The sequence below is a fragment of the Acipenser ruthenus genome, chromosome 7 (assembly GCF_902713425.1).
Source record: "Acipenser ruthenus chromosome 7, fAciRut3.2 maternal haplotype, whole genome shotgun sequence".
NCBI classification, from domain to species: domain Eukaryota; kingdom Metazoa; phylum Chordata; class Actinopteri; order Acipenseriformes; family Acipenseridae; genus Acipenser; species Acipenser ruthenus.
Window position 1 is genome coordinate 24646060 of NC_081195.1, and position 27125 is coordinate 24673184.

The 27125-nt window shown below is 40.0% G+C and overlaps 3 protein-coding genes across 12 annotated transcripts; 1 reads left to right on the forward strand and 2 right to left on the reverse strand.

The window, feature by feature from the left end:
- Positions 1–260: 260 nt before the first annotated feature.
- Positions 261–7933, reverse strand: LOC117415904 (potassium channel subfamily K member 6-like). The gene is made up of 3 exons (XM_034026820.3): positions 7443–7933; positions 4146–4541; positions 261–2434 (listed from the first exon to the last, which is right to left on the reverse strand). The coding sequence occupies exons 1-3, from the start codon at positions 7756–7758 to the stop codon at positions 2202–2204; spliced, it is 945 nt and encodes a 314-aa protein (XP_033882711.3). The 5' UTR covers positions 7759–7933; the 3' UTR covers positions 261–2201.
- On the forward strand, positions 7645–26595 carry LOC117414620 (elongation factor 1-gamma-like). Of its 10 annotated transcripts, XR_009329104.1 has the most exons (8): positions 19375–20002; positions 20260–20447; positions 20864–21015; positions 21165–21228; positions 23075–23650; positions 24026–24246; positions 25237–25397; positions 25920–26080. XR_009329104.1 is itself a non-coding variant. In XM_059026688.1 (3 exons), exons 2-3 carry the CDS (start codon positions 25260–25262, stop codon positions 26094–26096), a joined length of 315 nt encoding a protein of 104 aa, XP_058882671.1. In that variant the 5' UTR covers positions 23671–24246; positions 25237–25259; the 3' UTR covers positions 26097–26595. The 10 variants fall into 10 exon arrangements, 2 of the variants coding, with proteins under 2 accessions (XP_058882671.1, XP_034778158.2); XR_009329101.1 differs by lacking the exons at positions 19375–20002; positions 23075–23650 and adding an exon at positions 7645–7695; XR_009329100.1 differs by lacking the exons at positions 19375–20002; positions 23075–23650 and adding an exon at positions 19295–19368.
- LOC117415903 (uncharacterized) lies at positions 9421–18823 on the reverse strand. The gene is made up of 6 exons (XM_034026819.3): positions 18133–18823; positions 14002–16371; positions 13412–13590; positions 12893–12981; positions 12508–12634; positions 9421–10268 (listed from the first exon to the last, which is right to left on the reverse strand). Exons 2-6 carry the CDS (start codon positions 16151–16153, stop codon positions 10134–10136), a joined length of 2682 nt encoding a protein of 893 aa, XP_033882710.2. The 5' UTR covers positions 16154–16371; positions 18133–18823; the 3' UTR covers positions 9421–10133.
- Positions 26596–27125: the final 530 nt, after the last annotated feature.

Here is a 27125-nt window from a genome sequence, read left to right on the forward strand (position 1 = left end):
CAAACAGTTTGATGAAAAACACTGCTACTCAGTAGTTTCAGTTCAATTTTTCAATGCATTTTTTTTCACTTTACTTTCACTTGATGTACCCTGTACCGTAACCGAATTGAATTAAGAAATAAGAATTGAATCCGTTTCTTTGATTACATCATGTATAGAAACCAAAAACATAAGACTTATTAGTAGACAAATGCATCAGCAAATGCCTTCATCAAGTCTACAGTCACAAACAAAAGTACACCATAATTCAAGATAACAGATTAAAGGACAAGCATTTAGTAAACTTTAATCACTATTTAATAAACAGTTGGAGAAGTTTCCCTGCCACAACTTCGAATACAACATACATGCATTATATAATAGATACATAGATAGGAAACTTAACATGGTGCAATTATACACACAGTGACTGAAGGGGTTATAATGAAAAAAAAAAACATACATTGGATAAAATGAAACCTTTATTTACCTAAATGATGAAATAATAATAAACACACACATATATATATGTATATATAGTTATTAAAACTTTTTTTTTTTACTATTAATACAAAGACATATGTTAACAGCCATCAGACACACACTCTTCACATACATATTCAGTTCAAATCTGTTTTTTATAACCTTTAAACAAACTTTGCTGAATTTTGCTGCAAAGGTAAAACTGGAAGTCCAGTAGACAATGTTTTGGCTTGTGCCTTTGTTTCTACTGGTGGGGTACTGCTAGTCTAAACAGCTCGTAAACCCTGCCTTTTCTATTGCTAGTAGGCTGACTTTATACCTGTGCAAGCTCATAACACCCAATAGGAGCACACCGTCTTCATATTAAAATAAGAACCCCCAAAATCTGATGATGTAGCCTTGCTAAGCCACCAGAGGGGGCTCCAGGATATTTCAATTCAATCAGATTTCAGCATGCCGTTGTGATTTTACAGGCATTGCTGTAGTACAGTTCACAAAATTGTATGCGATTTCATTTTTTCAATAGTATCCACACTTAAATAGTTCATACAAAATGTGCATTGCAGTATAAAAACAGGGGAGATTGCACATTTCCCATCTGGCATCAAACCAAGTCTTGGCACTGCAGAATAAACTAGTCAAGCATTTGCTTTCACTGCAAGCAGGTGGCTTTTAAAACGATATTAGCATCTGAGCTGTGACAAGTTAGTGATACTGCAATAAAAACGATTACAAAAAGGTGGTCGGTCACTCTTCTCGTGGTCATAAAAACAAGCAAACTCTTATTATAGTCCTTATGGACAACTAACAAGGCACATCTGGTGAATGGCAAGCTTATATTTCAACAGAATAATCCTTGGCAAACTAAAACGCAGTGCTTACAAAAGGTACCATGAAATGTTCCTATCAGGACAACTGAGGAAGTCAGCACCTCCAGTCACTTTGTTTTAAAGTAACGAGAATGCTTATTCACTGCCAAACATGAACTACTTTAGATGTGTAATGGCTGCAGTATAGGATACTGACCTTAGGTTTAGGGTGTCGGTGTTAGGAGAGGATTATTCATTGTTTTATTAGCAATAATATGATAGCCAATCAGAGTGCAGTGTCCTGACAGGAGAATTTCGTGGTACCTTTGTAAGCACTGCAACTAAAAACACGAAATTACACATTTATTTGAACTCTAAAGCTGGGTGCACACCAACGCGATCTGGAAAGTCAAACATGCGTTCCAGATCTTTAGCCATTGATGATGTAAAGACTCTTATAAAACCTGCAGGACTGGGGCTCTCCAGGACCAGGGTTGGAGACTGGTGTAGGGTGTATGTTATTGCTTTAAGGGATTTCAACTAAAAGCTGAGGGAACACAAAGACACTTTTTCAGGAAAAGTGGCTTGTACAGGTTACCAGCTCAATCAACCACCCCCCAAAAAATGTGCAAAGCAAGTGCCGGATGCATGGACAGGTGAGGTTACCTGCATGAAGACCCATCTTTTGGGAGCCTGCGAGCTCCCTGTAAATACTAATAAAATCAGTTGTATTATTATAAATACGCCTCTAAATTAAAAAAACTAAATCTGGCCACGGGTGGCTGTAGGCTCGGATTGACTGGCTTGCCCATCTCTCCATACTTAGTTAGAAGAGCCGATTGGACACTGTTGTAAATAATCTCTTATTGATTGAAATCAGCTGGCTGTCAGCTGTTGAAGCAGTGCAGTCCCCCCTGTCTGGGCTTGCTGTTATCGGTTGATGGAGTTGTAAGAGGTCTGGGGCTCAGCTGTCAGCTGCTTGTGAGGCAACGCTTCCCGGTCCAGCTCACTTGATTCCAGGGAGTCGATGATCGGCTCCTGGTCCTCCTCCTCCTCCTCGCACTTGGGCAGATGGAAGAGGCTGGTGAGCCCGTGCAGATCAGCCGCTTTGTGGAAGGAGCGCAGGACCAGAAGCATCGCCATCAACCCCACAAACAGATACACTGGGAGGGGAGAAGGAGAGAGAGAGAGAGAGACCCCGAAGTCAACAAAACTGCTATGCGAGTTTCAAATCAAAAACAACAAAAACTGTACTGTGCTGAAAATCTCAGGGGGAGAAAAAAAAAATAGCATATAGCCTTGAGATATTTTTATGCTATTTTACATGCACAACAAAGCAGGCCTTGAACATAAAATGCCCCAGGATCTGCTCTGAAGGTTATTCATCAGTGCACTCACTCAGTTTTTATTTGGTAGAAACAAAAGTAAACTTGTATTATTTTTGCTGTGATCAGAGAACTGTAAATAGATTTATACTGAATGCTTGGCTAGGTAAAAAGTATCTCGTTCTAACACCAGACTAGGGCTGCCTATCGCTGGGGCAAACAGCAGCTTTGGCCAAACGTTTTTCATCACCTAAAATGTTAGGTTTGAGACTTTGTTTAAAAATAAATAAATAAAAAATAAATAACCCTACACTAACATAACGTAGATCTTTTATTTAACACCATGTAATCAAAGAAGCTACAAAATGATATCGCAAGCATCTACCGGAAGCCATAATAGTAGTACAGTATTTCATGTTAGATTTAGAAGTGTCAAATTGTTGTCAGTTTTCCGTGAAGTACATGGAAAACTACAAAGCGGCATGTAATTCAATGTTGGCGTAACATTATTCAGTGGGTTTCATTTGACTTTATGAAGCAAAATTAGTTAATTCTATAGGGTGCTGCAAAACTTTTGGCCAGAGCTGTACAGTCTACAATCCAGTGAATACAGAAGCAATGGGGTGTTCTAATACAGAAGCAATGGGGTGTTCTAATAAATACATTTTACACACTGCTGTGTAATATATCCCAGACCATAGCCATAGCCACATACACAGTAGCTGGACCTCCAATCTTAAGCAGCTTTTCTGGGAGCGGAATACAACACATTTAAAACGTGTTTATGCTTTTACCTTTAGTGATGCATTTTAGTTGGTGAATATGTGAAATTATCCCCACCCCATTCAATGCCTTCTTTCCCCTCATCCCCTTTTGACTGACATGCTTTCAGTCAGTAACTTGCTTTGAACCAGAAGACACTGCTAGGGTGAAAAGACCCCGGAAGTGAAGCAGTGATCGACTTCCTGTGAGTAAGCCATGGAAACCGAGAACTTTCTTTAACTTTGCAGATAGGATTTAAAATAAAAATACAAGTTTTCTGTCGCTTGTATTTATAGCAAAACTGCACTTTAAGAGCTATGTAGCAAATAACAGTGAACTGCACACAAGTTCTACTGATTTACTTAGCTAGACCTGGGGTCAGTAATAATTGCAATTAACTGCAATGGCAATGTAATTGTAGTTGAGCAGACACACCTGCTTAATTGTAATTATATCATATAGCTGATCAATTACACACCTATCCATGCTTAAATCATTCTCAGTTCCATGTGGTCTTTCACATTGAAAGCGGTTGTTATTCTCGTATTTCCAACCACTTTTAGTGACCCCATTTGTCTGAAACAATAAAAGTTACGTAGCATGGTTCTATACTTGTATCTGTGATTACTGCTCGGTTATTTAGAATTGAGGAAACGTGTTAATATGTGCAGCTGTTTATGTTACTTTTTAGTATAAATGAAATTACTGCAGCATAATTGTAACTGAGCTCAAGCCTGCAGTTAGCAAGCACAACTTTGAATAATGCAGCGCTGTGCTGCATACGTACCCATGACAGTGATCTTGTAGAGTGGCCGCAGTGTCTGTCCAGACTGCTCCCCTGGCACATAGTCCCCCAGACCGATGGTGCAGAGCGAGATGAAGCAGAAGTAGAAGGAGTCCAAGAAGGTCCAAGTCTGCTCAATGGCGCTGAAGATGGCGGCCGGCACCACAAAGAAGCAGACCACGACCACCCCGAGCAGCAGCACAAACTGGACCTTGCTGGCCGTCCTGCTGGACCAGCCAGCCTTCATCTGGCACACCCCCATGGGCCAGTAGGTGAAGAGGTGCATGAGCCGCTGCACACTGGCTGTCAGTACCAGCATGGTGAAGGGCACCCCCAGCAGAGCGAAGACTATGGAGAAAGCCTTCCCGCCATCCGACAGAGGAGTGGTGTGACCATAGCCTGGGAGAGGGGAGAAGATAGGGGGCACTGTCAACTTTATTTTAGATCAGGGGTGGCTAACCCTGGCCGTGGAGAGCCACAGCATATTCTGGTTTTCATTCCACCCTGGTTCTCAATTACTTATTGAACCAGTTATTTTCTTAATTTGGGCAACGGTAACTTTTTTTCCCCCAGCTACCAGCCACTGGAGGACAAAGGCCAGTCCTGCAGGTGTCTGCTCTCAGCCACCGTAGTGCAATGAGGAGAAACAGTCCCTGCCTCTCTAACACGCAGGTTATAATGACTCTATGAGGATCTGGGTACATATATACAAATGCAGGCCATGGTATAATAATGTATTTACTGCACAGTCATCACAGGGACGCACGTCACCAGCATACTCATAGGTTAAAAGTTTTAAATGTTGAAGCGATCATCTTGTAATTCTGTTGCTGAAGTGATTTGAGTTTGTGTGGAAGTTCATGGTTAACCAGTAGGATTTTAGTATCACTTCCTTTGGTCTTTCACAGTGGTTCTCTAGAGTATGTGGACAAAGGCTGCTGTGTGTTCAGCCCTTGCAGGAGGCCTATAGCCATGCTGGGGCTTGCGCGTATCACTGGAGAACGCATTAGATTAAACGCTAATCCTTGTGGTCATGAATTACTGCATTATTCTGCATTGGAAATCCACAAACTACCCTCTTATCTTTTGCAATTTGTATTTATCTATTTATTTGTTTATTATACAAGGGAGAATGGTCTCGTGGTTTGTTTTGAGTGATTAGTTTGTGTTGGCAGACAGAAATGAAGCAATGGCAGAATTAACAGGAACTGAATTTAAGAGGTTTGGAATAATATATTTTCTTTTCTTTCAACCTTCTTGTTGCTAGTTACAGTGAGCAGTCACCACACTGTATTACTGCAATTACCACCAGTTAGTCTTAAATTAGTTGCACAACCAATTTGCCCAGAGACCCATCTGCTATCTATTTATTAACTTTATTGACTCATCATAGGACTCTGGAACTGTCCGTTTCATGTCTGCACGCGCCTGTCATGTTTCTCTCCAAACAGACTCCTCGATTGGTGCTTGTAGAGAAATGGGGAAGGGTATCCGCGCTGCACAGACTTCCACACCTCTTTAAGCTGCAACACCCAAGGCTGATGTCATACAGGGTTGCAGCCTTTGTAAAACACACTTACGGGCTCGCCCTGAAACACTGCACACACAGCTGTTGCCCATGGCCCTGTTAAGGGACGTAGGTGTGTGACATCACAGATAAAGAATGCTTTTCAACTGTTCTTTCAGTCGTCACCAGCCTGGTTTTCAAAGCCTGGGAACAGACCAGAATCGTAGCTAAAACGTTTTCAGAAAATATTTCGGTGAATTGCACGGGCTATGGCAGCTGATGGTAGCTTATTGGTCTATAGCTGCCTTCAGTTCTTGTGCATTGTACTGTTTTTTTTTGTTTTCTTTTTCAGATGGCAATCCTCTGCAGCTGTGGTCTTCCCAAATTAGTCAACAGTAGTTGCACATAGGTCAGTCTGTAGTTCTCGCAGTTGTTTCCTTGTTAGCCTGGGATACTGGTGCTTCAACTACACACCCATCATTTTAAGATCTGTTAAATCTATTGTACAGTTAGCTCTCAAAGCTAACTGCACTTGGTCTTATACTGCAGAGTCACATGCAGCTCTTTGGCATAATGTTGTCTAATGATGTGCCAACATTATTTTCCAACAGGTTGCTAATACACTAGCTACACCCTGTGCTTATGCTGTTACTAAAGGTATAGAATGGAGATATCCAACATACCTTCATATTTTGATACCATTAAACTGGCCCGTGAGAGTGCTGTGTCCCGGACAACAGCAACCAGCTATTCCTTCATTGCCGATTTGGTTTTGTGTGCCTGTGTGTTTAAACTGGAACATTTGTGATGAAAATTCTAGCTCCAAAAACATGATTCACTCAACGATCGCCTGCAGGGGAACTGGGCACTTGATTTCAAGAATCTCTTGGTACTACAAAGTATTGTTATCCATTTGTGCGGATCTTGATAAATGTCAATGCATGTCTGTTAATGCCAGGGACGACTGGTCAACCAAAAAGATTGGTTTGGTAGTCTGGGTATATCTTAATCCCAATACATGCATTAGCTCCAGACTCTCTTTCTGCTCTAAGCTCATCAGTTCATTAAAATCACAAATGGAAGTTACATTAGGACCAAAGAAATAATAACAACAATAATACATTTAAAAGTTAAAAATGTAAACATTCATAATTGTTTAAGTCTGCTTTTGCATATGTATTTTGTATACAAATTTTAATATGCTTGACCTTACCTCTCTGTGCTTTACAATGCTTGCCTATGCTTTACCAGACCTCTGTGCTTTACAATGCTTTCCTATGCTTTACCATACCTCTCTGTGCTGTACAATGCTTGCCTATTCTTTATTATACTTTTGCTAGGCTTTTACAATGGCAAACTAGGGTATATCCTCAAACAATAGGGCTGCCATAAATTAATTCAACGAAAAAGCATCAAGAAAGCGAAGAAAACATTGAAAAAGACCACCTTTGTCTACTTAGTACAGCTTGGGACGCAGTTTGAACCCCGTACAGAACGTCCAACCATTTTCCTTTTCCCCACCAAGTACAATGCCAGCAGTACCAGCACATTTGCTGTATCTTATTATCTAAGCATACCGTCAATAACGCACATCCATGTAAATATATGCCCTTTACAATGCATACTTTACAGGATTGCAATGCAATACAAGCACTTTGAACACGATAGCTTTTAATGACGTTTTAGGGCTACAGCATAATGGCAAAGTGAGGACTACTTTTTAATTAGTAATACGTACTTTTTATTCTACATCGTACAAAATAAAGACTCGTTCGCCAGTGTGTGTTTCTTACCCACAGTTGTTATCAAAGTGCTAGCGAAGAACAGAGAAGAGGCGAAGTCCCAGTTCGTGTTTACCGAGGCATTCTTGAGGATAGACACTCCGTACTTATTAGCAGTCAGAACGTGCTCTAAAAACGTTTCGAGCGAGGAGGAATTTACGCAACTCCGGTTCAGAAAGTTTGTTTTCAACACTCTCAGCTCGTCTTTCAACCGAATTTCCTCGGGCCTTTCGATGCTGGAGAAAATCAGAGCTCCCAGAAAGAGGTAGGTGAGATAAAAAACGAAAAAAATAGACACCATAATACCAGATCTGCAGTTTGAAGACATTTTTTGTTTCGCGTTGCTTTCCTTTTTACTAGAGAAACCTTTCTTAAGCGTTTGCTCTTTCTCCCCTCCTCTCTCGTTACAAGGCTGCACCTTATGCTGAAAAGTATTTGTAAAAGCAAACTTTTCTCCACCCACTTCCAGGAAATAGATCCGTGACTGGGCCGAACTCGCAAACACAGTCATTTTGGGTAATTATTAAAGGGACATTACGAGCGTCTGTGAAATTGTTAAGATTTAGATATCAAATATTTATAAAAACAGTTTTTCTTAAGTTCAAAGTTTCTGAGCGTGTTATCTGTGCACAGCGAAAGATTTAGCTCATAGTGAAACACACGGTATTAATTTAGGTGTCTTAATATTACAGCAGTCTTCTGACGTTTAGCCTTAATCGAGTTTTGTTGATTGTCCAGTTTGTTTACATTCCCCTAAAGGTGGGGAGAGCTTCATGGGCAAAACTTTAAAACAAAATAGTCATACTTCTATGAATAGAACTTTTTATACTTTATGAAGTTATACTGTATATATATGTTATATATGCAGCATTGCTGATGTTGCCTGACTTTGATGCGCCTTTGCATCGTGCACGTGATGCAAACAGTTTGCATTTGTCACATCGGTTAGCTGGTCTAGTGTAGCCATGGCAACTAAAGGGAGACAGCGAATTGCACAACAGTCGTGTGGTAAAAATGAGTCGAAGTGCCTGCTATAGATGTATAGAACAGGTAAAGGTATTTCCTTCTGAAACAAGCACAGGAAAGTGTAATAAAGCATAATTAAGCATTGCAGAGCACAGCGAGGTGCGGTAAAGCATATTAAAAGACAAAACATGGGGAATTAAGCCTTATAAAAGTTTCCCATAGTAAAAGCGCAGCAAAGTGTAATAAAGCACAGTGAAAGCATGGTAAAGAATATGTAATCGTAAAGCACAGAGAGGTATGGTAACTCATATTAAAAAAAACACGGTAAAGCAGCGTAAATTACGGTAAATGCATGGTAAATGTGTTACAATACTGTGGTAAACTTATCAATCAATCTTTATTTTATATAGCGCCTTTCATAGTGGACCACCATCACAAAGCGCTTTACAAGATAGTGAGGAAGAATGCATAATACATTAAATACAGTTATAAGCTGCCTGCAAGGGACGGCCAAAAATCAATGATTTACTGTAGAAGTTGTTTTACCTTTTATGAGGGAAATTAATGTGTCCAACATAACAAATAAAATTTGCTGTGCAAATAGCATACCAGATATGTTTTATGAGGACCAAGACAAGTGCCTGTGGTTGAAGTCAAACAAAGCCACATAGCCACGTAAACAGTTTTCTTTAGTATCATTTAATAAATTAACCATTGTACTGAAATCTAAAATTGTACACATGTTTTTGACACAAAATATGTTATTTTGGTTATCATTTTTATTATTCATAATTAGTTGTGAAGTACAGAAATAATATTAAGAAAAGGAAAGTTAATTTGTATCTAAGGTTAGAAATACCCCTCTTTCAGCAATGGTTTGACCCTCCTGGTATATGCATCTCATCTGGATTAGCCTCCCCATCAACAAGAAGAGGGGTGCTAGTGTGTGAAGGTGCTATATATATATATATATATATATATATATATATATATATATATATATATATATATATATATATATATATATATATAATTTAAATGAATGCCAAAGTTGGTGTGAATAAAATGTGCTGGTTTTGGCAAGCTATGGTTTCCCAGGAGAAATGTTTCTGGATAAAATACAAACAAATCATGTATGAATGTAACCCAATTACACTTTCAAAGTTTCTGTTCTGTGTTTCAGGTCTTTCAGGTAATTTACTAAAAATGCGATGTCTCCAAGTTGCACTAAAGATGGTACTTAGTAAAAAAAAAAAAAGGACTTATCAAGTAACTGCATTGCCCAATTCGAATGCATCATTATAAATAAACGAGAAGCTACCAAAAAAGAAAGTTATATAGTTTTGGCTTTTGTTTTGTAATTCGATCGTATTATATTCCAGCACGAAATAGAACTAGTCAAAACAAACAACACGGCCATTGATCTTTGGAATGGCCAATTGGAAATACCAAAGTGTTTTTAAAAGGTTATTGCTGCCTAGTTATCTGTACAAATAAATGAGGCCAGCTTTAGATCAATGCAGCACTGTCCTAAATCAAATGATCGTCCGTGGCCATTGGCCAAAGTTTAGCGTCACCCTATACAATTAATCCATTTCATAAAGTCGAATGAAACCTGCTGAATAATGTTACGTTAACATTTTGAATGACATAATTGTAATTATGTCTCAAACCTATAGGTGATGCTAAACTTTTGGTTACAGCTGTTGACTAAGGGAGCTGTGGAGAGCTCGGAGCTCACGCCAGCATGTTCTTGTTGAGATCGTAGGAGATCTTCGTCTTGCTAATCCTGTCCGCTGGGTTCCGCAGCTCGAACAGGTTGAGCCTGTGATTAGGGCTGGCTCTACTGAGCTGGGAGCAGGCAACTGTGTCCTACAAAGTAAAAAACAGACTTCTTTAGCGTGCAAAACCTGGTGTTCAGCAGGACGAGAAAGATGCTTGATTTTGCATATTTTTCAACATATTTTTCGACATTTCTTTAATAAACTCATATTTTAAAAAAAGAGAAATCATCAAAATATAAAATAACAGCAAAGTTAATAAGACGATCCATTTTTTTTTAAGTTACCAGGTGTGTGAGTGTTATGTTTTGTTTTCATTTTTGAACATTGGAATTAGGTGTGGTGTTCTATGCTATGACATACTGTAAACCGGATACGATGTACTCTCTCTCTCTCTCTCTCTCTCTCTCTCTCTCTCTCTCTCTCTCTCTCTCTCTCTCTCTCTCTCTCTCTCATTCACTCCTAAGAAAATATGTTTGAAAGATTATTGTATGGTCCCGAGATTTAATGCATTTTAAAAAAATGTGTTTTACATTATACATTTAAATTATATTATACCATATAAACAACTGAAGTGTATTTAAAACGTCCATTATATTATTCTGAGAAGAGACCAAGCAGAATAAATAATACTTTTAAAAAAACCTGAAATATAAAAAAAGCACAAGGAACCTTTGAGTTATTTAATCTCTGTGGTTTATTTTTTTTTATATATAATCGATTCATTCATAAAACATTAATTTTCTTTTTAAGTGTTGTGCAGTCACACACATGCGTCCTGTCTTGCTGATATGTAACACAATTTTTGTTCCTGGGTAGTAAGTGTTATTTCCTAATTGCTTATGCCTCAAAAGTATAGAAAATGGCTATTATTCCCCACAAACTTTGCTTTTGTGACCAGGAGTGATATTTTGAAATTTACCTATTTCCAATGAGAAAACGGGTGAATTTGTGTCTTTTCGTTCACATAAAGTCAGAAAAAAACAACATATGAATCCAAATTAACATGTATTTATACTAAAGTAATACAAAAATGACTACAAAAGATTTAGAAGTGAGTAGTTTTTCGAGATTTACGATTATACTGTAAATCACTTTCACGAATCAGCCCCCAAATGTAATCTCCCATCATCTTCTTGTTATACTGTCCTTCATTGAAAGCTCATCCAGGAGCCTCAAAGCCGTGCTGCTCCATAATGGTAACAAGCACCCGTCTCTTCCCCTGGCTCACTCGGTGCACCTCAAAGAGGATTACAACAGCATCAAGACCTTGCTGGACGCCTTGAAGTATGATGAGTACGGCTGGGACCCCCGGAAGGTGCTGATGCCACCACTGCACATCAAATTGGGACTTATGAATCAATTTGTCAGAGCTCTAGATAAGGAGTGCCGCTACCAAGGACAGTATAACGAGAACATGATGGGAGACTACATTTGGGGGCTGATTCGTGAAAGTGATTTACAGTATAATTGTAAATCTCGAAAAACTACTCACTTCTAAATCTTTTGTAGTCATGTTTGTATTACTTTAGTATAAATACATATTAATTTGGATTCATATGTTGTTTTTTTCTGACTTTATGTGAACGAAAAGACACAAATTCGCCCGTTTTCTCATTGGAAATAGGTAAATTTCAAAATATCACTGTCCTGGTCACAAAAGCAAAGTTTGTGGGGAATAATAGCCATTTTCTATACTTTTGAGGCATAAGCAATTAGGAAATAACACTTACTACCCAGGAACCAAAAAAAATAATAATTTTGTTACATGGTGAAATCAGTAGAGCTTGTACTACCTTAAACTGACCACAAGTCGGCACTCAAACAGCATCTTCAATTCATATTCTATCAAGTCCTCTTTAAATCTCATTTTCCACAATTAATCTTTATCAGAACCAGAGTTTTGATCTAAAGCAAGGCGGCCCCATCTGGAATGAAATCCTACAGCTATGCCCAAAAGTTTTGCATCACCTGGGATTTTAGGATTGAGACATAAATTAAATAATAATAATAATAATAATAATAATAATAATAATAATAATAATAATAATAATAATAAAAATATGAACGTAATTTAGATCTTTTATTTAACATCATGTCAGTTTTTTGTTAAGTATATGGAAAACTGCAAAGCGGTATATAATTCAATGTGTTAATGTAGCATTATTCAGCAAGTTTCATTCATAGGAACTAAAACTAGTTCATTCTATAGGGTGATGCAAAACGGAAAACGGATCCCACGAACAAGCCAATTCTCTCTGCATCAGATGTCGGTAAGCTACCGGCCTCTGGAGGACTGTTGGCCGGGAGTGCTGGTGCTATATACTCACCACGTTGGTCAGGTCGATGTGAAGGGAATGTAGGAGGAGTTTCTGGGCACTAGATCCCGCCCACTTGTATTTTAAACCAATTGCCTCGTTCACATCCTGGAGTCCCTCCCACAGATTGGAGGCTGGCCTGTTAAAATGAATCCGGTTCTAATTAGTTCAAACACAGTCTTTTAAAGTCCAGTACCGATTGCAGTCGCTCCTTATAGCTCTACAAGCATGTTATCCGATTGCAGTTCTGAATGAGTTTGAACTAAAAACAATACTGCTCCGCTAATAAGAGGCACAGCAGTGGATTTTAAAACCTGGGTCAGCACCCTAATAACATACCAAAAAAAAAAAAAGGTTGAAGTTCGTTTGGTTTTCACACGGTTCTGTTTTGACTTACCTTTGCATCTGTTCTTTCAGAGATGGGACCTTGTCTGTCTCCCAGTGGGATGATGTCACAGAAGGGAAGCAGCCTTGAAAGACATTGGACTGGGCAGGACAAAATAGACAGCCATCAAATTTCACTACGTACTGTAGCAATGAATCATCCACGATTCCAAAGAACCTTACCTCTAGTACCTTCTTCAGTGTACCCGTACTAAACTTGTAATGTTTTAGTACGCTGAAGAAATTGTAATCTGCTGTTTAAATGTTACTGTTTACCAATCTGGTTTGACTGTACTTGCTTCTACTTAGACGATAGTTCTACTGTATTTTTAAAAAGCCTTACACCTGGTCAAACATGCTTTGTGTATCAGCTGTTTTTCAGATTAAAAGTACCTGCAGAAAGCAGAAGAACCATTACTCATGTTCCACAATGGAAGTAATGACGTCATCGCAATCGATATTATAGGTGGAGGTTTTATGGAAACTGTAAAATGACTGCAGTTAGACTTCTACAAGATAGTTGTGCACCTACTGGGTCCAGAGGGGTTGGCTGTGCAGTTCTGGTCTCCTCCACAGCACTGTCCAGCCACCACTGTCCACCACTGTCTCTGTCCCGCTCCGTCCCCTCTCCCAGTCCAAATCCACTGGTGTCCCCCTCTGAGAAGGCAGTCCAACCATCCAAGGAGGTGGACTGGGGACTGATAGCAACATCTGAGGACAGACATGGGACCACTGTGACACACAGACAGACTTGGTGCTTTTGAAGCATACAGTGTAAGCAATGCGGCTAGTTTTAGTGTTGCACGTTTGTTATAATTGGATTAGATGTATATATAAAATGATAAGCGTAACATACAGACGAGTGGACAGCCAGCTGTTGATATTTAAGATATTTAAGAACCGCCTGTTATTATATGTGCTATAAATATTACTTTCTTTATAAAAAATATAAAATATGTAAGACATATTTCTTAGAGTGCCAGTTATAAAATCCGTCATTGCCATTGCTTTAACAAAAAGGCTTTTATTCAAAATGTTTGTTTTTCTTGGTAGTTTGGCTATTGCTTGTGTTTGGGTTACCCTCGCCATCAAATTGAGAATAAAAAATAAAACACCATTTACCAACACAGCCCTTTTTCCAGCAAGGCACTTGTTCGAACTCTGCAAATCCTTCGTCCCAGTGGAGGCGATCCCCTGCTTTCTCAAAAAGGCCAAATTCCTCATCGTCTCCTGGCTGTTCAATACCAGGGCTCTCCCTGTCATTACCAACCTCCCCGGTCGTGCTGAGAGAAAGAGAATGACCTCCGACCTCGGCTGAGCTCTCCTGCGCCACGGGCGTTGCCTTGGATACGGAGACTGACAGATCAGGCCTAGATTCTGCAGCAGGATTACCAAACCAGCGCTGCAGTGGAAGTGTGTTATCTGAAATGGGGGCTATGTTTGAATCCCTGCCTGTCTCTTCTGCCTGGCTCCTCTGAAACCCCGATAATAAAGCCTCCTGCTCTGTGCGGCCTGGTTTTTTATTCAGGCCCTGCCTCTGTGCCTCGGCTTTGTTCTGTGCAGGGTTGCTGGCTGCATTACGACTACAGGTACAGTCCTTTGGCATGGGTGTGCATTCAGTCTTTCCTGTCAAAGAGTCTGGAGCCAGACTCTGATGCTTTTCACAGGCCTTGGCATATTCTGGAAAGTGACTGCCACCAGCTCCCAGTTTTTCTCCTTGGGTCAACTGCTGCACTGAAGCAAACGCTTCAAACTGACTGTTACCCAAAGCAGAGACAAAATCAGTGGCCAAACTGTCATAGGAGAATGCCCTGTAGGACACACAGACATTATCCGCTTTTTCATGGCATACTCCATGAAGCTTTCTTTGCCTTAGAGAAGTAATTTGACAACATTCACAACCCCCTGGGTTGCAGCAATACTTTTCCGCGAGATTCTCCGCCTCTCCCCGCCTGCGACACATTTCATTAACCTCCCTAACCCGCGGAGGAGCTTTAGCTGTGATTTCACTCCCAGCATTGCGCTTCTGGATTTGGAATTTCGCGAGTTCCGGAGAAGCTGTCGTCACTTGACCAACTGTTCGGCCACTTTTATCTCCCTGCTTCTGATGCCCTGATCGATTCTCCAGAGTCATTTCCGAGGAGCAGAAGAAATGGTTATGAAGCTCAGATGCTGCAGACACAGCTTGCTTCCTCGTGGTCTCCTTCGTCAGATCTCCAGCTAGTTCCCCCTGAACATCATCATTCTGTGTACAGCTGTTGAACCTACTCCTCATGCAGTCTTCAGCGCTACACACGTTTTTGGTATCACGTCTTCCCAGCACACAAGAATCAGCGATCGATTCTTTCACATTGTCTTCTTCTTCCCCTTGCTTGTCCACATCAATCGGTGTAAAACCCCAGCTCTTCTTCTGCTCCACTGCACTGCCGCAGGACTCATGCACTGAATCAGTCCGAAGCCCTTCCCTGGCTATTATGACATCTCTTCCCAAAGCATGTGTGTTTGTTTCCATTGCTTTCCTGTCTCCGTTACAGGATCGGACAACAACCCCATCCTCCTTCCCAGGACAAGCAGCTTCCCCAGTCATATTCCTGTCTTGCCTTCCCCAGGGGTTTAGAAAAAATTCATGTCTGCCAACAGCCTGTGGTTGAGAAACGAGACTCCGGGTAGCCCTTATGTAAATTCTCCCAGTGCTGCAGTATCGGTCTCTTGCTTTGATACTCAATAATGAGCCCTCTTTTGTTGTTGGGTTCACTTCAGAAGCTTCTAATGTTGCCAAGGTTACCGGTGATCCCAGGCTGCTGATTCTGCTTAGGCTTAGAGTGCTTACGTCTGCAAGAATACCAGGGCCACCGTGGCTTTTCAAAGCACGATTGGAATAGGACTTGCTTGCATTCAAGCAGGAGATGGTACTGTTAACCAGTGAATCTGACACCAGCCTCGTTTGACAGGCTGTAATTTCACCCGGGCCTTGGGAACGAGCTTGACGTCCTGGCTTTGTAAGACCCGCTTTATTCCTGTTTTTGGCACAGGCCCCGCTCGCCGCTCGGTTCCGAAGGCCTTTTGTTTTGGGGCCCTGACTTTGGGCGCCCCGTCTCCCTGCTTCTGAAGTGGCCTGCGGTAGATTGTCACCCCCTCCCCCTCCTCCTCCCCTGCTGCTGTTTTCTACAATTATTTTTCTATTGTGACACCCTCGCTCCAAGCACAAGTAATTGTTGTTATTGTTTTGCTGGAGCATGTCCGTGATTTCAAAGGGGCAAAGCGAATCACACATAAGGGAAACCAGGGAGGGGGTGACTTGTGTGTTAAGAGGGTAATTGTCTTTGCTGGTTTAAATATGGATTACACAAAAATGTTTTGTCCGTGGCTTTCGTGAAGATGACTTTATCTTAAGCACATTGTTTCCTTGCGGATCTAGTTGTCCTGCGATGAAATCTTTTGCTTTTCATTTTTCTCATTGAGAGTTGACGTCCACTATGGCGCATTCATAGCCTACAAATGAAAAGAAAGAAATGGGTTACCAACAGACACCCACACAAAGTACAAAGTGTTCCTGTTTAACAAAACTATAAGAAATGGCAGGCATGTTTTTAAAGCATGTACTCAAATCTATATATATTTTTTTTTTAATAGGGAACAAACAATTCGAGAGTGCTTAAGAGATCTTTTTATCTCGTTTAACAATAGAAGTTAATTTCCTTTTTTTTTTAAATAGAACACAAGCTTTTGAGTCAAGGAGATGTGTTTTCAGCCAATTCCCCTATAAATGAAGACAAAAGCAAAATGCCTTACTTGACTGTAACTAACAGTCTAAAAAAATATATATACACAATTTGAAAGGATCTGTGTGAGAATGTAGTGCTTCACTGGTAAGCATTTTAAAAAAATGCTTCAGCATTCAAAGATATTGATGATTTGAAACGTTATTCAAAGTAAAAAGGTCTGGGTTTAGGTTTTGATTTGCATATCTTCCAAAGCAAACCTTTGTATTACAAACTAGCGCTGAAAATGTTATACACAAGAGAAATATGTAATAATTATCACTGAAGGTATGGTTTGTGTGTTTAGATTTAGACACGTGTGTATGTTAAAGTTTTATATCTGATAATAGGTTTGCATTATGAGATCGCATGCATGTAATTTAAAAATGGTATACAAATATTTATATATTAACAAATATATGTAACAAAAGCAAGAATAAAGAAAATATATACATTTATATCATTTATACAAACTGCTGAAATTGCACCTATCGATATTAAAGAAAATGTAATAACACACAATAGAAACGACTGGACACAATCGCCATGGTCTGGTAACTGAATAATCAGGGTGCTTATCATCAGAATATGCCTCCCCGTCAGAATTTGCAAACCTTCGCAATTTCTAACAATTATAGTTGTCAAAATGTGCCACCTTGTCAGAAAAGGCCACCCTTGTACGATAAAGCAGGTAGTAAATTCTGACAAGTTTGTATTGGGGTGTCAGAAAATGCAGCCCTTGTACATTCTACAAGTTCTTAGAGGCGTTCTAAACGGAATCTTGAGCTTGTTCCGGGAGTCACGCTTGATTCGGGTTCTTTAAATAGCCATTGTCATACACGACTAAAACACTGAACCAGACGGAACACCTGCAGGACATTTTAATATCGGATGTTTAATTAACAATAGAAAGCGCTGACATAATGCCACGTTATAAAAATAATCCAATCATTGACTGACTAACATTGCTGCAATACACATGTCCAAATTACATTAGCCTGCAATAAAAGCAAAATCATGTCTAGTCTAGGGTTTATTATACTATGTATTTATTGATCCAACATAACTATAAATCTTATAGTACTGTAATGTGAATGTGGTGTAACCTCAGTAGGGTGACATTTTAATAACGTATCGATCACTATGTTGTCACGCATTAAAAAATGCAGTCCTAGCGTCCCGTATATGTGAATCTTAATTGATATTCTTACAATGTTTGGGTGGGGGGGAGTATATATCTAAATGGGATTTTGTCCGATAATAAACATAACGATGTAGGTCTAAGCTACATATAAAGACGATGACACACAAAGTAAAATGAAACATTACAAAATAACACTGCAGCACGCCATCAATACCGCAATTTAAAAGCAAAGCTAATTGCTACTCTAATCTCATCGCTTGGCAGACAGGTATACTAAGCGTCTGACCGCAGATACGATACACATACAAATACGATACACATACAAAATTTAATTCAGTTCTTTCTCACCTTGACAAGAAAACCCTCTCGCGTGCAGATTAAAATGAATAGTATAGTGTGCGTACTCGACGTCATAGGTGCGGGCTGTTGATTTCATCCCTTTGATCCCTGTACCAAAACTGCACCACAAAGCCCCTTTGTCTATCAGAACGCATCGAACTGTGTTTGCATCCGCTATTAATTTCCGAGCACAGGACTGACGGCAGTACAGTATTTTAAGCCGCTTCAGAATGCTGCCTTTTGGCGGCGCGTTTAGGTACACCTCTAAAAAGCTTATAGAATGACACATTCTTTGCAGTATCTAACCAGCGCAGTTTATATCGCATTGCGTGAAAGACACAGACACACACACATTTCTGTCCACATATCAATTATCCATTACAATATATATTCAGTATAAATAATGAATTTGGAAAACGCCGAAATTCTTGTGGTCACGTTTGTAAATTAAACAAGAAAAAAAAATCAATACACATTATTAATTCTAAATAATGCTAGCGCTGTAACTGTGATGAGCATCGCCATCGGCTTGGTCCCCTTGAGCCAATTGAATGGTCATTACAATTTTCGATTGCATAGGTAATTAAAAACACCGAGAAGACTGCTGTAGTATAATCTAATCGGACCGGGCAGCGTTCCACTTCTTATGCTAATGTAAAAACAGTAATTCCGGTGCGGGTTTATAATCAAATACTGCCCTGTTTAAGACACTTTGTGTTTTATTTTGGTCTAATCCCATTCTGAAGGTCACTCTGTGTTTTATTTTGGATGTTGGATTGCTGGTGGTAGTGTGTGTTTAATGCTGCGTACACTGATTACTATAGCAACCGCTTTCAAATCCCTATTACAGTGTTAGCGGGAGGCTTAAACTGTCCCGCTGTTAACTCTACATTGGCTTGTCCACACACTATGCTCTTACAAGCATGTAGTAAATAGAAGGATGCAATAGACACATACTAAGTTTGTGACATGTGAAACGATAATGCATTACACAGTTGCAATACCCCTGGATGTGTCACTCAAAAGTGTGTGCTATAGTGCGGGTTTAATTATTTTTATTTTTTTTTTGGCCAGCCCCTGCAATTATTTTGCGTCAGCTCCTAACCCCGCCCACATTCCATCTGCCCCCCCCCCCCCCCCCTATTTTTTTTAATTTTTATTTACGACAGCTAGCCTCTCCATCCTTTTGTATCCAGGCAAACGAGAACAGTTCGGTTTGCGGTTGTGCCAGTAGTAAAGATGGCGGTAAGTGTTCGTGTCGAGGTCATGTCGATGGCTCATTCACTATAATTGTCTTTTGCATTATTTTCCTGCATTGAGATATCTGTAGAGGTTACGTTTTGTTAAGTATATGTTTTGTGTGTGTGTGTTGAATTGGCATTTCAATACAGCTTAATGTTTTATTATGTGTTTGTGGGGTTGCTGGAAATTGCCCAAAAAAGGGCACGGTGTTTTGTGGATGCAGTGGTTGACTGTCCTGCTTGGCGATTTTTAAGACCACATGTTATGGACTTTACCGTAGAAACAACATATATTTCCTACTGCACAAGAATATTATGAAAGAAATAGCGATACCATTTTGTTTGCAATCTGTCATCTGTTCGTTTTTTTGTTTTTGTTTTTTAAATGGAAAAAACAGTCCGCACGAATTATTTTTCCCTAATGTTTTTTGTTTTTAAAATTTTATTTAGCTACTTCTTTTTTTTTAGTCTGTTTCCAAAATATTACTCAGTGTTTGAAACTGAGTTGCAATTTCTTTGTGAAATGTTGCAAGTTATTGTGAAGTGCGCACAATGTTACAAAGGTGCATTGGTCTGACCTATTTTTGGAATAAGTGTGTTTGAAAACAAACAGGCACTTACAGGCGTTTGTTGCCATGGTAACTACATTAACCTATTTATTGTGTTTGTGCTTTTCATTTGCAACATGTTCAATGATTTAACTATACTTATTATTTTTACTTAAACTAGGCATCATGGTATTAAGTCTATGTATCCATTCATATTCCTTTATTCTGTATTGTACATTTATCTAATTGTATTTATTCTAAACTACAAATTGTAGGTCATTAGTGATATATTGTTTTGTAAAGTGGTGAAATATTGGTTCGTTTACTTTATGTATTATGTTTGATAGGTTATATTACGGTTTCCATTCGAGCACATGCTGAAATGTGACCCGAGCAGCGTCTACCATGTTTGCATGAAAGAATGCGAAGTGACCACACTATAGGATTGCAAGAACGTGGCACATGACCGACAGCTGTTTGGAGAAACGGTTCTTTCAATCTGCTTCGACACATGCAACGCAGATTGGCCTATGAGGTACTTTCAAACCAAAAATGGAATTTTGAAACCCATACATCGTTGTACGCTGGGGAATGCTGTTCAGAAATACCAGTGCCAATAAAAAGGCAGACGCCACAGCTGACGTTCTCGTCAGTGGTTTAAGACGTCGACAAGCTTGGTGTAGGAATAAAAACCCTCTTAGTCTGGAGGTTTTTTTAGATGGCGCAATCTGCATTACAGGTACTGTAGTTAACATTAAAAAAATAAATAACCTAATTCGTATGGCATTAACTATATTGGCACAGTAGTCATCAGCAGGTCAAACAAAATGCAAAATTTTAGCATAAACAGTTGTTTTTTCATTCAGTGTATCTCTATTTTGTGTCTCTAAATCATGAGATGTGTCTGCTAAATTGGCTTATGATACAACTGTCTACTGTTATTTTTTGCAGTCTCTGTACACCTACCCAGACTTCTGGAGGTCCTACCCAGTGTTGATAGGTCCCCAGTACAGTGGGGTGCAGCTGAAGGTAATCTCTGGACTTGAGATTGAACCCAAGTCCGACTGCAGAACAGAATTTTAGCCAAGTTCCCTTTTGGAAAGGTATAGTGTCTTTTTTTTCTGCTTGTTTTGTTTGAAAAAAAAAAAAACTGTTAAAAATACCTTGACACTTATGGGTGGGGATTGATGCATTATGCTCTTTGGGCTCCTAATGTGTTTTCATTTCCAATTTTTCTCCCCTCACTTTTCAGGTCCCAGCTTTTGAAGGAGAGAAGGGTTTTCATATTCATGAGAGTAATGCCATTGCCCACTACGGTAGGTTTAACATGATTAAGATCACTGTTGAAGGTCTGCATTTGAAATATTTTCATGTACCAAACTGCAAACAACTAGGTATTTCAGTATTACCAGAAGTGTGTACAGCATTAGAAAAATATTGCACCAAATTTGTTTAAAAAGCACAGTTGTACAGGGATGGAAATATGACTCCTATTGCATAGCAGTTTCATTCATTGCAAGATATAATACAAGCTTGGTTAGCCGTATTGGTAACAAGCTCAGGTGTAAAACCAGGAATGGATCAAACTGATGCAATGGGAGCCTGTCTTCTCTTGAACAGACTGATTGAATTGATACAACTTGCAATGTAGTGCAAGACTCTGAACACAAGGGGGTGACATTGGTACAGTAATTCACGCAAGTGTAGCTGCCATTGCTTTGAACAAATGCATTTAGTACTAGTGGACCATACAAGGTTAGGCTGGTGAATGAACACAGCAAAGGGTAATCTTTCCCTTTGGTGCTGTACACTGTTACTGGTGTGGGCTGGATCAGTGATGATTTCAATTTCAAGCTGAGCCTGATGCTGAATGCAATTGAAGCAGGATTACTCTGAGATTCAGCCTGCCACACGGGAGGTAGTGAAAACGAGTGAGCAAAGGATGAATGTACGATTGATTTAATATCATGGGAATTGCATTTAATTTTTATTTATTTCTGTGTTGTTGGCGTATCCTGTTCAAGGTTTTAGCACCAACAAAAAATTACATTTGATCAAAAGGCTAGCACCTATTGAAAGAACAATTTTAATATGAAAGTTAACCCATTCACGCCTGAATTTGTCGCGCTGAAGAATACAGGCCTTTTATTGAGTATAGACGAGAACAGGACCATTTTTTATTCGATGTATTTGTACACTATCTCAGACTGGGACCTAGGAGTCCTGTGAGGTTCCAACGTGATTTCCAACAGCATATGTTAACATGCGACATTAAGATAAGATAGTTAGATAAAACCCATCCAAAAACAAAATCTGTAAATGCAGAAAGGAGACTGCTGCTTATTGTGTGCATGGTGCTGCACTGTGATCAGTGCTATTTTGATGTGTTCAGAAGCCTCGACATGTCCACTATATAACAGCCATTTCTGTCAAAACCAGAAAGAAACTGTCAATTTAGCTTGTATAAAGAGGCTCCCATAAATACTTCTCAAAAAAGGAATATCAAACAAAATCCAAATGTAGGTTGTCAGTCATGGTTTATGGTCTTTAATCCGCTCAGGGTGTCGTTGTACTTGCTGCTGTTAGATCGCTGCATTCGGAAACCAGGTCTCAAGTGTTCTGTCTCTTTGTGGCTGTCTTAATCCATTTCATCTCCTTTTTGGGGTTGAAAATGGTTCGCTGCAAGTGACTTGTGTGGAAGACCGCTAGTCTAGACTTGGTTTATTTCTGCTGACACCGTTCCAAGCTTGGCAAACGCTACAGGGATGGAAAGAAGACTCCTGTTGCACTACAGTTTTACCTAGGTTTTAATATGTGCTTGATTAGGCACAGTGTACAGTTAACCAGCTTGGGTAGATCTTAAACTCCTAGTAAAACCAGTAATGGATCAGACTGCTATGCAAAGGGAGTCTTGTTTCCATCCCTGCAGTACCTTCATTATCGAATTGCGCAGTCCAGGGCCTTGTTCCAACCCTAACTCAGCAGTTCAATTGACAATTAAAGGACAAGGTAGGAGGATAGTGACTCTGGTAGCCCCTACACCCAAGGGAGTCTGGGGTAGTGTCTGGAAATGGCTTTGGACTAACTATCCAGCAATGGAAGTGTGCGTCAGAGTTTCCAGTGGGCCTCTGGAGTACGTGCTTGTCCCCTGTCCCCCTACAGGAAGCCCTTCTGCGATCAGGATGTCCTGTGTTTACAATGGAGCCGCTCCACCCCTTTACCAGTGGAGAGCCTTCTACCATCCCTGATCTCCAAGAAATATTTAAACCGAGCCCTACGATTCACCCTCGGAAAAAAATCCCAAACTAGCACAAAGTTGAAAAGGAATAAGATGGACTATTGGATTTTCAGTTTGGATTTTTGCAAAAATAAAAAAAAAACTACTTTAGTATGTAACCGGACTCAGGAGTCTGATTGGCTGATTGACCCACGCAACCTGAAAGTAACCTAGACTGGTTTAGAAGCTCCAGCTTGCATCTACCCCAGATTGAAGAGAGGAGTGGCGGTATTAAATTCATCCTACTCTTTTAATATAACTCTACCCTAATTGTGGTCCTCTTGTAGAGCAGAGTACTTAAGATCCTTTTAAAGAACCGAGTGAACCAACCCTGGAAATATGTGCCCAGTACTGGTTTACAAGTTATGGGGCTGTTCCCACAAAAAAGGAAGCAACAGGAGTATATTGTATAGTATTGGATGGCCTGACAGCAGATGACTATGATGGCTGGAGAACATCAAGTAAGAATTCAAACCGAATCTACTTGTGTCTGTCTTGTCATCATCATGAACCCATTAACGGGATTCATTATTATTATTATTATTATTATTTTTTTTTTTTTTTTTTTTTTTTTTTTTTTTTTTTACACGTTGCTTAAGCTGACTTCTGTAAATCATGCATTCGGTTTATATAGACCTTTATTGGTCCCAGAATTGCGCTGCCTACTCTGTGTCCCCCTGCCTGATTTTCAGTGTCCATCAGTTCACACTTTTATCCACAGCAGCATTATTTGAGATTCCGAACACTGCTAGAATTGATAACAATTAAAAAAAAAAATTCTCTGCATTTGTTTCATCTCTCCTCTTTTTTTTTTTTTCTTCAAAAAAACATTCCAGGGGGAAGAGGTAAGAGCCTTTGTGCACAGCATCCTAAGGACCCATGAGCCACAGTTTCACAAATTTCATTCCTTCCTTCCTGATTCGGTACAATAGTGCTAGAGAGAGCAGAGGTGTGGGCGCTGTGCTGTGCGGGGGAGACTGCGTGGCTGTTGAATCATTCATCATTTCAAAGGGCTTGTCTTGACTGGCTAATAAAGCACTGTGTCTCCTTATTGCAGGTGTGTACAGCGCAACACAGCAGCCAGGCGCCTGTCTGATGGTGAATGTGCTTTTTTTTTTGACGGCAGATTTTTAGTGTACTTAACATTATTAAACTGCATTACAGTTTGTGAAATACTGCAAGTTACTTTTAATATTGTGTTCCTGTATGTTGCAGGGATGGAAATACGACATAGCATTTTGATCCATTCCTGGTTTTACTATGAGTTTAAGACGCACTTGTTTACCTATACACTGTAGCTAATCAAGCTTGTAGTAAAACCTGGAATGTGTAAAACTGCTACGCAGTAGGAGTCTTATTTCCATTCCTGAGTCAGGAGGGTAATGCCAAGCCATTGCTTCCACTACTAGTGATCTGTGTCTGTTTTTGCATGCACTTTAATTACCAGCCTATTGGAGTACAAGTCTTCAGGCTTGGTGACGAGGGTGCATACACTAAAGTGGCCCTTCACAGTCAGCCAGTTACCCCATACTGGTAAAGGCAAGATCAAGGGCCACAACAGTATGTCTAAGGTGGGATTGCATTACATGCAGGATCTAATACTGTAGAATTCTTTACATGCATTATTTCTCTGTGTTTTTCCAAGTGCATAGAGGCAGGATGTCTTCCGAAGAACTAGTAATTGTGTAATGTGTAAGGTGTAATGTGTAATGTGTAATGGGGGGGGGGGATGACAGATCAGTCAAAATTCTGCTGAACATGCCCCAGTTTTCTAGGAATATAGCTTAGAGCAGGAGTGGCCAACCTTGGTCCTTGAGAGACACCATCCTTTAAAACATCAATAGCTAAAGACTTGGAAAAATTGTTAGTGTTGCCCAATTAAGAAAATAATTGGTTCAAGTAAGGAATGTGAGAACTCGGGTGGAGCGAAAACCAGAAATTCCTGCGGCTCTCCAGGCCAGGGTTGGCCACTCCTGGTTCAGATAGTAGGTCATCACATAACTAATCTAGACTGGTTGAAAAACGTCACTCTTCAATTCTGATCCAGACAACCATGCAGGGTGTAAAACCATGAAGGTCTTGGACATGTTCCAACATCTGGAGCGGCTTCGCAAGAATGGCTTTGCCATCATGGCTGTCTTCGGGAAGGACGGAGATGACTCCATCTCTGGGGTCTGGCTCTTCAGAGGACAGCAGCTGGCGTTTGAGGTGGGTACCAGCAAGCTTCCGAAAACTGAGGCAACACTAAGCCACTTTGTGGCTTGGAACTTGGTTTCAAGCCACTGCACGGCACGCCAGGGTAGACTTGTGGTTTGATACAGTAGTTGCCTCAATCTAGGTCTCCTGGAACCAGGTTTCAAGCCAGAAAAAGTGGCTTTGTGTTCCCTCAGCTTTACAGCGCTGGAGAAATACCTGGTTTGGGCAGAGCGAGTCATCCTCTTGAGTGAACTAACCACAGCATAATTCTCCTTTTATAACAAGTACGATATATAGAAGTATGTTTAAACCTAAATTAAACATCTGAATTCAGAGCTTCACTCGGCAGTATGCACAGAATATGACATGATTACGAGGAATGGAAATAACACTCATTGCATAGCAGTTTGATCCATTCCTGGTTTCATAACACACCTGAGCCTGTTCCCTATACATACTGTGGCTGATCAAGCTTGTAGTAAAGCCCGGAGTGGGTGAAACTGCTGCGCAATAGGAGTCTTCTTTCCATCCCAGGATTGTGATGTTTCTCAGCTCTGCGATGACTGGAAGGTGGATTACGGCTCGTATTCCTGGAGGAAGCTGGACCCTGACGGCGAGGAGTCCAAGACCCTGATGAAGGAGTACCTATGTTGGGAGGGAGAGTTTAAACACGTGGGCAAGCCCTTCAACCAGGGCAAGATCTTCAAGTAAACACCCACAGGCCGGTGACAGTTTACAGTACAACGAAACTTGTTGCACTGAACAGATCCAGATCTTGGCGTGAGAAAAGGGTGCTCACAGGCGAGCAGCTTTGATGAAAGGATCATAATCGGGAACTAGCAATGACACGAAGGATCCACGTAGATTTTTTGGGCACTTTGTTTAAAAACCGAATGCATTGGTGTGTTAAGCTGATCTTCATGCCCTGCACTGATAATGGTTGCAGAATTGTTTAGAGACTTTCTCAATGCAGACCAAGACCAAACATCCTGTACTTTTTGCTAATCAGACACATTCCTCCAACATTAAAGAGAATAATATATTTGCACTAATTTAGAATAGCTTATTTTCCCATTGGAGCACTGCGTGGCTGCCTACCTTAAAACATAAGCACTTTACCCATGTTTCTTATACCATATTATAATGAAGATGTCATAGTAATCTGTAATGTGTACAGCAGATTAATAATTAAATAGATCTGTAAAATGTCGATCTGTCTCTTATTCCTCTGAATGCAACTGTGTGAATGACAATGTGATTTGCTTTTTGCATTTACTCTTTTATACACTGTGATTAGTGTGGTGTCTGCTCTACTTTTCAAGTCTGTCTGGTAGTTCCAACATCCTTTAATTCCTGTACTGCATATTGCCATGGTCTGCTTTTAAATAACCCCTTGAATGTTCTGTACAGTGTAGTTTAGTACAGTGTGCAGTAGCACTTTTAGTTAAAGACTAGTTGGCTTTCAAATGTACATATATACTTTAATTTCTTGTGTTTGCAATTGCTTGGAGTGCATCCTGGATTGAGTTATCAATATTGTCACATGATTTTAATATCATGTAAATGAAACTAGCAAAGCTTTTCAGTCCAGGCACTTTAGGATTCTCCAGACAAGCTCAAGACCAGGTCAAGGCAGATTTAAAGAAAGATGATGATTCAATATTGAAGCCAAAGAAACATGATGAAATACTGAGGGGGGTGGGGGGAATGTGAAAAATAAATAAAATGACATTGAGGCTA

Coding starts and splice junctions, on each gene's coding strand:
- LOC117415904 (XM_034026820.3), bottom strand. CDS start 7,758: ATGTCTTCAAACTGCAGATCTGGTATTATGGTGTCTATTTTTTTCGTT. Junction 4,542..7,442: donor CACTTTGATAACAACTGTGG/GTAAGAAACACA, acceptor CCCCTCTCCCAG/GCTATGGTCACACCACTCCT. Junction 2,435..4,145: donor CTACAAGATCACTGTCATGG/GTACGTATGCAG, acceptor CTCCCCTCCCAG/TGTATCTGTTTGTGGGGTTG.
- LOC117415903 (XM_034026819.3), bottom strand. CDS start 16,153: ATGTGTGATTCGCTTTGCCCCTTTGAAATCACGGACATGCTCCAGCAA. Junction 12,982..13,411: donor AGCCAACCCCTCTGGACCCA/GTAGGTGCACAA, acceptor TGTCCTGCCCAG/TCCAATGTCTTTCAAGGCTG. Junction 12,635..12,892: donor CTGAAAGAACAGATGCAAAG/GTAAGTCAAAAC, acceptor TCATTTTAACAG/GCCAGCCTCCAATCTGTGGG.
- LOC117414620 (XM_059026688.1), top strand. CDS start 25,260: ATGAAGGTCTTGGACATGTTCCAACATCTGGAGCGGCTTCGCAAGAAT. Junction 25,398..25,919: donor GACAGCAGCTGGCGTTTGAG/GTGGGTACCAGC, acceptor TTTCCATCCCAG/GATTGTGATGTTTCTCAGCT.